The sequence below is a fragment of the Chiloscyllium plagiosum genome, unplaced genomic scaffold (assembly GCF_037043375.1).
Source record: "Chiloscyllium plagiosum isolate Xiang-an unplaced genomic scaffold, Cpla_swu_hap1 HiC_scaffold_38, whole genome shotgun sequence".
Taxonomy (NCBI): domain Eukaryota; kingdom Metazoa; phylum Chordata; class Chondrichthyes; order Orectolobiformes; family Hemiscylliidae; genus Chiloscyllium; species Chiloscyllium plagiosum.
The window spans coordinates 7,089,747-7,099,289 of NW_028270176.1; the positions used below are offsets into that span (position 1 = coordinate 7,089,747).

General features: G+C 44.0%; 1 protein-coding gene across 1 annotated transcript in view; it reads left to right on the forward strand.

Annotated features, from left to right (window-relative positions):
• The first annotated feature begins 213 nt into the window (after positions 1-213).
• LOC122547209 (uncharacterized) overlaps positions 214-9,543 on the forward strand; it is a 10,568-nt gene continuing 1,238 nt past the window's right edge. The window contains exons 1-4 of the mRNA XM_087980812.1: positions 214-264; positions 903-932; positions 2,926-3,213; positions 4,756-5,058. Coding sequence (XP_087836938.1) covers positions 234-264; positions 903-932; positions 2,926-3,213; positions 4,756-5,058 — 652 coding nt within the window. The 5' untranslated portion in view covers positions 214-233. The remainder of the gene's footprint in view (positions 265-902; positions 933-2,925; positions 3,214-4,755; positions 5,059-9,543) is intronic.

The window sequence follows — 9,543 nt, forward strand, 5'->3', positions numbered from 1 at the left end:
GAACCAGGAAGGTCCACCATTAAGAATGCTTATCAGCGGCTGAGTTCCAATTGAAGCTGATGTTAACTCCTGGTTTCGTATTTAGAAATTTGAGTTCTATTTTGCAATGCCAGTTACTCAAACCCCAGACACATCATCGTCGTCATCCACAGAGCAGGCAGGAACACAAGGGAATTATTGAACCACCGCATCAAATCGACGGAATCAAAGAGTGCTCGATTTTATTGTTGAACATGTTTATCTTCCCAGTTCTGCTTGCGATGAGTGAGTATGAGACAGTATTGTCCAAAATTTAATTCCATAAAACTTTATTATAATTGAAAAACAAAGTTTCAACAAAAAGGTCAGGGCACGAAAATGAGGAACTGCAGGCACACAACGCAATATGTAACATCAGTTGATATTTTACACAACACCAGGTTTATTTGGATGTATTAGCTGGTGTTGTGTGGTTTTTAACTTTGTCCACCACAGTCCAACACCAGCACCTCCACCTCATGATTGATATTTTAAACCGATATAATCAGATTGGTAGGACTAGTTAGTTGAGAACTTTGATTTTAAAAAAACAGAACAATGAAATGACTGGAAAGAAATTAATAATGAGCAGTGTTGGGAATGTTTAATCCATGGTTTATGTCAGTAATTTAAATGTAAAGTTTATTCTGAGAGACTGCTGTGGCAGAAGGCAACTAAAAGGCTGGCTATCCAAAACAAATGCAGAGAATGCTGGAGAAACTCAGCAGGTCTGGCAGCACCTATGGAGAGAAAGAGAGAAGAAGCAAAGTTAACTATTCGAGTCCAGTGACCATTCTTCAGAACACACGGATTATCGACATTTGGTAAAACATTCAGTGATGTATCTTTATGTGTTACTTTCCCATACCCTCACCCTTATTTAGTGAATCTCCACATTCTGGTCGGTCAGATAGGTGAGTATGCAACCTTTAAATCAAGTTATTTTGGCCAATGTAAGAAGTCTGTGGATGTTAATGCTGTCATAATTAATTGCTTGCGAGTGGAGAAAAAACACAGTTCAGCATCTTTTCGGTTGCTGGTAGTTGTTTTGGGGGCAGGTGAAGGGGCTGTGAGTTCATTTCGGCATAGGTTCAATTCCTGCATCAGCTCGGTTACTAAGAAGCTTTCTCCTTCTAAACCTCTCCTCTTGCTTGAGGCGCGGTCACCCTCAGATTAACACCACCACCCACTCCTCTCTCTCTATCTCTCTGTCTAACGAGAGAGCAGCCCCTATGGTCAGGTTGGACAATAGCCACTTTATCTTCTGCAGAAACAAACATGCCAATTACTGCAGAGGGAATTGACTCAATCAAAGCTCAGGTCTATGGTCTCGGTAGTTTCTCCTTTTGTTTTTGGACTGGAAAATTTGGGATCAACTTTCACCAGGGCATGAGATTTATCATGATAGGTTGGAGGAGCTTGTAGTTTCTAAATGGTTTTCTTTGGGTGTGGAACAGTTCTGCTGGTTGCATTCATTGACTTGAAGCATTTGTCAGTTCACTATTGAAAATAAAGTGACTTGTTATGCATTGTTCTGATGACGTAACTTGTTTGAAATTTAGTCAACCATTCACTCCCATACCATGAATTCAAATGCTACCTATTGATTTCAAAGACATTGAACTCAATAATTCTACTTTAAATCTTTTACCAGGGTTTACATCTTTTTTACCAGGATGCTGTCTGGACTGGAGGGCTTGTCTTATGAAGAGAGGTTGACTGAGATCGGACTTTTTTCATTGGAGAAAAGGAGGAGGAGAGGGAACCTAAATGAGGTATACAAGATAATGAGAGGCATTGATAGAGTCGATAGCCAGAGACTATTTCCCAGGGCAGAAATGACTAACACGAGGGGTCATTGTTTTAAGCTGGTTGGAGGAAAGTATCGAGGGGATGTCAGAGACGGGTTCTTACACAGAGAGTTGAGAGAGCATGAAATGTGTTGCCAGCAGCAGTTGTGGAAGCAAAGTCATTGGGGACATTTAAGAGACTACCGGACATGCATATGGTCACAGAAATTTGAGGGTGCAGACATGAGGATCAATGGTCGGCACAACATTGTGGGCTGAGGGGCCTGTTCTGTGCTGTACTGTTCTATGTTCTATGTTCTATGTTCTATCTTGTTGTGACATTGTTGTCAGGTAATGTGGAAGACCATAATAAACAGGAACAGCAGTAGGGCTGTTCAGTCCCTCGAGCCTGTTCTGCCATTCAATAAGGTCATGGCTGATCCCACATTCCTCATGTCCACTTTCCCTTTATCCCTTCATTCCCTGACTGATCAAGAATCTCTCTCTGTCTCAGCCTTAAATATACACAAGGATTCTGTCCTCCACAGCTCTCTGTGGTAAGGAGCTCCAAAGACCCACAGCCCTCTGAGAGAAGAAATTCCTCCTCATCGCAGTCTGAAATCGGTGTCCCTTTATTCTGAGACTATGCCCTGGCTCCTAGACTCTCCCATGAGGGGGAAGCATCCTCCCAGCATTGACCCTGTCAGGCTCACATGTGATTACTCTCATTCTTCAAAACTCCAGTGAGTACACTCCCAACCTGTTTAACCTTTGCTCATTAGACAGCTCTTCCATCCCAGGGATCATCTACGTGAACCTTCTCTGAATGGCTGCCAATGAAATTATATCTTTCCTTAAATAGGAGGAGCAAAGCTGCTCACAGTACTGCAGATGTAGACTCCCCAGCACCTTGTACAGTGGCAGTGAGACCTTCCTACTCTTACACTCCAACCCCCTTGAAATAAGGGACAACATTCCATTACCCCTGACCTGCTGCCCCTGGTATGCGAGCTTTCTGTGTTTCGTGCTCAAGTGCATAGTGTTGCATACAAAGAAAGGCATATAACCCTGTTGCTGTCATTCTGTGCATGAAATGTGTTGGCTGCATACCCCTTAGGTGTTCTCCCAAAGCCGGATCTGTCTCTGAAGCCTTCTTATGGAGTGTTCGTTTATGGGGAGATGATAACCATGCACTGTCGCTGTCAGTGCCCAGTTTCAATGATCTACCTTTATGGAGGTTCAGAGATTTCTCATCTACTCAACACTTCACTGCTGCACTGTGATGCCTACCTTCCCATTAAAGTCCAAGATATCTATGAAGGCATTTTCCAGTGTCAATGTCTACTCACTGCAGACCGCAGGAACCTATCTTCACCAAGCAATCCAATTCAGATACATGTACGAGGTATGTCAGCATGAATGCTTTCCTTTTTCCTATCCATGGCATCAATTTGTCATTGCTCACCGGTTTGGATAATGAAAGTCCAGAGAAGATAGCACCATTGAATGTCAAGGAGCAATGATTAGTGCATTTTTCAATTATAACCCCAAGATGTTGACAGTGGAAGGGAATTCATTGATAGTAATGTCAAGAGGTGATGGTTAGATTCACTGTCAATGGTAATCCACAAGATATTGATAGTGGGGGCGGGGTGGGCAAACTCAGTGATAGCAATGCCATTAAATGTCAGAGCTTAGATTCTCTCTCAACTATCATCCCCAAATTATTGTTAGTGGGTGGTTTCAGTGATGGTGGTACCATTGGAGGTCAAAGGGTGATGGTTATATTTTCTCTCTCAATTATAATCCACAAGATGTTGATAGTGGGATATATTGAGTGACAGTGATGCCATTGAATGTGAAAGGGACATGGTTAGATTCTCTCTCAATGGTAACCTCCAAGATGTCGAAAGTGGGGAGTATTCATTGCTGGTGATTCCATTGAATCTCAAGGGGTGATGGTTAGATTGTCTCTTATTAGAGATTGTCATTACTTCATTCTTGTGTGTTGCAAATGTTACTTGCTATTTGATAGCCTAAGCTGAGATATTTTCTAAATCTTGCTGTATTTGGACATGGACTGTCTCATTATCCAAGGAATGGCCAATAGTGCAGAACGTTGTGCAACCGTCAGTGAACATGTTCACTTTTGACCTTACAATGGAGGGAAGGTAATGGACTGCATATTACTCATGAGCCGTCGGTGACTAACTCTGTCCTATCTTCTCTTTATTGTTGAATAGGAGGTTGTTGCCTCCCTACCCAAGAATAGATGTCATTGCCTCAAAGGGAGTTCAGCAGAGGTTTAGTAGGATGATACTGACAGTAGCAGGGCTGTCCTAGGAGGAGATATTGGCCTGAATTCCCAGTTTGAAAGGAGGAGAGAGGGATTAGATTGAAACTTACAATATCGAAATGGGACTATTCAAGGTAGAGGCAAGAAGAAGGTACTCTCACCTTGATCTCTTTCCACCTATCGCATTTCCGACGCCCCTCCCCCAAGTCCCTCCTCCCTACCTTTTATCTTAGCCTGCTGGACACACTTTCCTCATTCCTGAAGAAGGGCTTATGCCTGAAACATCGATTCTCCTGTTCCCTGGATGCTGCCTGACCTGCTGCGCTTTTCCAGCAACACATTTTCAGCTCTGATCTCCAGCATCTGCAGTCCTCACTTTCTCCTCTCTGCTTCTATTGCCAATTGCAATTGTTCAATCAGGCAACTGTGCAGAGTGCAGGGAGATTTGCAGTACCTTGGTGATGGAATGACCACAAATGGACCAGTTTAGATTAAGCACTTACAAAACTTGACAGGTCTGGCTCAAATTTAGATGTTCAATCATGACATTTGGGATTCTGGAAATGGACATATTTCTCTGCATGATTCTCCACACTAATCATTCTTTCCCCTTTCTGCCTGGCAATTTTGTTGTACTGTTCTATGTGACAGACAAACCGTCGCCACCGATAGTGAGTATAGTGCAAGGTTCCACAAGTCCAGAGGGAGACACTGTTATCATTACATGTAGAGGGGAGATCCGCTCAAGAGGAGGAATATTTTACTTGTACAAAAGTCATTTCAGAAGTTTCACACAACTGCGTCGTGTGACTGTGGATGAGCAAAGCGTGAATTTCACCATCAGTGTCACAGGAAAAGAGGCTGCAGGGAATTACAGCTGTCTGTACCAAACAGAAATCTCAGGGCATCCGATTGCTTCCTCATTCAGTGAAAGTGTTACAATTGCCTGGAAACGTAAGTCAAATCATGTTTTGATTTCATTTGATTGGATTTATTATTGTCACATGTATTTGATTCATTGATTTATTATTGTCACCTGTACCAAGATACAGTGAAAAGTATTGTTTTGCATGCTAACCAGACACATCATACCTTACATAAGTACATCAGGGTAGTAGAACAGAATGCAGAACATAGTTTTACTACTACAGAGAAGGTCAACTCTAATATATGAGAGATCTGTTTAGAAGTCTGATAACAGCAAGGATGAAGCTGTTCTTGAATCTGATGGTCTGTGCTTTCAAAGTTTTGCATCTTCAGCCCAATGGAAGATAGTGGAAGAGAGTCTAACTGGGGTAGGAGGAGTCTTGGATTATGTTGGCTGCTTTCTTGAGGGAGCAGAAAGTGTAGATGCAGTTAGTGAACATAAGGTTGGTTTATGTGATGGACTGGGCTGTGTTCACGGCTCTCTGTTGTTCCTTGCAGTCTTGGGAAGAACAGTTGCTGTACCACGCTGTGATGCATCCAGACAGCATGCATCTAGAGAAATTGGTAAGAGTCATTGTGGACCTGCCAAATTTCCTTAGCCTCCTGAGGAAGTAGAGGCTTTGGTGTGTTTTCTTGACTGTAGCATCAACATGATGGACCAGGACAGATTGTTGGTGATATTTACTCTTGGGAACTTGAAGCTTTCAACCACCTCCAGCTGATACGGACAGGAGCATGTCCTCCACTCCAATTGGCTGTCTTTACACCTTAATATCTGATTAATCTGCATTTGTTCACCATGATTAATATAGAGAATTTCAATCTGTCACATTCTCATTCCTGTTTATGTGCAGCAGGAGATAAACACTCGGCTTGATATTCCCAAAGGATGGTAAGGAGAGCTGTACAAAAATGTATACATCTACCTTCTATACATGGAAAGACCAAATCATTCCGTAATCCAATAAAATTCCACACTCCGTACTGAGAATTGCCCCATCATGACAAATGTAGACACAGAAAATAGGAACAAGAGTAGGCCATTCAGCCCCTCAAGCCTGCTCCACCATGGCAGATTGGACATCCTCATGTCCCCTTTCCTGCCCTTTGCCTTGATCCAATGACTGATCAAGAATCCATCTGTCTCATCCTTCACTATACACAAGGACTCTGCCCCCCACATACAGCCCCCCACATTGTTCCAATGACTCACAGCCCTCTGAGAGAAGGAATTCCTCCTCATGTCAGTCTTCAATTGGTGTCCCTTTATTCTGAGACTGTGCCCTCTGCTCCTGGGCTCTCCCATGAGGGGGAAACATCCTCTCAGCATTGACCCTGTCAGATCCAATGAAGCATTGTGCCCAAAACGTCGACCCTCTTGCTCCTCGGATGCTGCCTGACCTGCTGTGCTTTTTACAGCACCATGTTTATCAACTCTAGGCCCCCATATATTTCTATGGGACCACCTCTCATTCTTTTAAACATATGAGTCGAGTCCCAACCTGTTTACCCTTTGCTCATGAGACAATCCCTCCATACATCCCAGTGAATGTTCTCTGAGCTGCCTCCAATGAAAAGATATAAGGGGAATAAAACTGCTCCCAGTGCCCCAGATGTCTTCTCTCCAGCCCCATGTACTGTTACAGTGAGAATTCACTACTGTTAGAGTCATAGAGTCATGCAGAATGGAAACAAACCCTTCGGTCCAATTAGTCCATGCCGACCATGGTCCCAGTCTAAATTAGTTCCACCCACCTTGGCCCATATCCCTTCAAACTCTTCCTCTTCATATACCCATCCAGATACCTGCTGCAACGTACCAGCATCCACCACTTCTTCTGTCAGCTTATTCCATGCACTCACTCCCCTCTGCGTGAAAAAGTTTTCCCTCAGGTCCTTTTTTAATCTTTCCCTGTCTCATTATAAACCTATGTCCTCGAGCTTTGGATTCCCCTACCCTTGGAAAAAGACGCTGGCTATTTACCATGCCTATGGCCATCATGATAAACCTCTATAAGGTCACCCTCTGCATCTTTTGTCCCAGCCTATCCAACCTCTCCTTATAACTCAAACCCTCCAGTCTGGCAACATCCTTTAGAACAAAGAACAAAGAACAAAGAAAATGTACAGCCCAGGAACAGGCCCTTCCAAGCCTGAGCCGATCCAAATGTACTGTCTGAACCTGTCGGTCAATTCCTAACCATCTGTATCCCTCTGCTCCCCACCTACTCATGCATCTGCCCAGACACATCTTTAATGAATTTACCGTGCCTGCCTCTACCACCTCTGCTGGCAATGCATTCCAGATGCCCACCACCCTCTGTGTGAAGTACTTGCCCTGTGTATCCCCCTTAAACTTTCTACTCTCACCTTGAAAATGTGACCTTTCGTTATTGAATCCTTCACCCTGGGAAAAAGCTTGTCTCTATCCAGCCTGTCTATACCCTTCATGATTTTGTAAACCTCAATCAGGTCCCCCCTCAATCTCCTTTTTTTCGAATGAAAACAACGCAAACCGACTCAACCTCTCTTCATAGCTAGCACCTTCCATACCAGGCAACATCCTCGTCAACCTTCTCTGCACCCTCTCCAAAGTGTCCACATCGTTTTGATAATGTGGCGACCAGAAATGTACACAATATTCTAAATGCGGCCGAACCAATGTCTTGTACAATGTTAACATGACTTGCTAGCTCTTATACTCAATACTCCGTCCGATGAAGGCAAGCATACTAAATGCCTTCTTGACCACTCTATCCACCTGTGCAGCAACCTTCAGAGTACAATGGACCTGCACTCCCAGATCTCTCTGCCCATCAACTTTTCCCAAGGCTCTTCCGTTCATTTTATAAGACTTTTCTGCTTCCTTTCCAGTTTACCAACATCCTTCTTATAGCAGGGCAACCAGAACTGCACACAGTACTCCAGTGGCCTCACCAACATTTTGTACAGCTGCCACATGACTCCCAACTCCTGTACTGAATACTCTGACTGATGAAGGCAAGCAGGCCAAACCCCTTCTTCCTCAACCTGTCTGCATGCCAGTGGACTCTGTTGTGCAGTGGTAGTGTCGTTATCTCTGGAGCAGGAGATCCAGTGATATGCTGGTCTAGAGGTGGTATAATAACATTTCTGAGCAGGTTGATTAGAATAATCTATATGTTGGCTATTAGCTGGCTCCTGAAATGCAATAATACAGAAACATAACTGAGCAGATGAATAGATAAAAGAGGCATAAGGCAGACCCAGGAATGGTAAGGGCTTCCTTTTCATGTTCGACAATAAACAATGTTCCTTTCCAGTCAGTTTGTCGAGTCTCATGACACCTGTCTAATTCCAATAATCTATTACACATTCCTTCGTCAAAAATCGATTTGACTCAGTTGTAAATGAAATGAATCATCTGGAATTGGTTGCTCAGCAGAGAACAGAATTCCACAGATTCATGAGGATCTGAGAGGAAAATGAACTCCCTTCATCTCATTTGTAAGTGCATGTACTATGGTCTTTCAGCTGAATTCCCTCGTCTTAGTCTCTCACACACGTCAACTCATCTTTGCAATATCTACACTTTCAAGTCCCATAAGATCTTATGTGTTTCAACCAGTTTGTCCCAGCTCCAATAGATACAGACCCAAACTTTCCAACAAGACATTACTCACTGCCCCCCACTCCTTTCCAATGTTTTGTCACAAGACGTTACCCACTGCCCCCCACTCCTTTCCACCATTTCCTCACAAGACATCACCCACTGCCTCCCACTCCTTTCCAATGTTTTGTCACAAGACATTACCCACTGCCCCCCACTCCCTTCTACTGTTTCCTCAACAAGACGTTACCCACTGGCCCCCCACTCCTTTCCACCGTTTCCTCAACAAGACGTTACCCACTGCCCCCCCATTCCTTTCCATCATTTCCTCACAAGACGTGACCCACTGCCCCCCACTCCTTTCTAATGTTTCATCACAAGACATTATCCACTGCCCCCCACTCCTTTCCAACTTTTCATCACAAGACATTACCCACTGCCCCCCACTCCTTTCCAACTTTTCATCACAAGACATTACCCACTGCCCCCCCACTCCTTTCCACCGTTTCCTCAACAAGACCTTACCCACTGCCCCCCACTCCTTTCCAACTTTTCATCACAAGACATTACCCACTGCCCCCCACTCCTTTCCAACTTTTCATCACAAGACATTACCCACTGCCCCCCCACTCCTTTCCACCGTTTCCTCAACAAGACCTTACCCACTGCCCCCCACTCCTTTCCAATGTTTCCTCAGCAAGACGTTACCCACTGTCCCCCACTCCTTTCTGTGACCAATATAGATGCAGGAGAAGGCCATTCGGCCCTTCGAGCCTGCATCACTACTCAATATGATCACAGCTGATCATGCCATCTAAGTATCCCACTTCTATACTCCTTTCTTTCCATACCCCTTGATCCCTTTAACAGCAGGAGTCACATCCGGTTCCCTCCTCAATATATCTAATTTATTGGCCCCAACA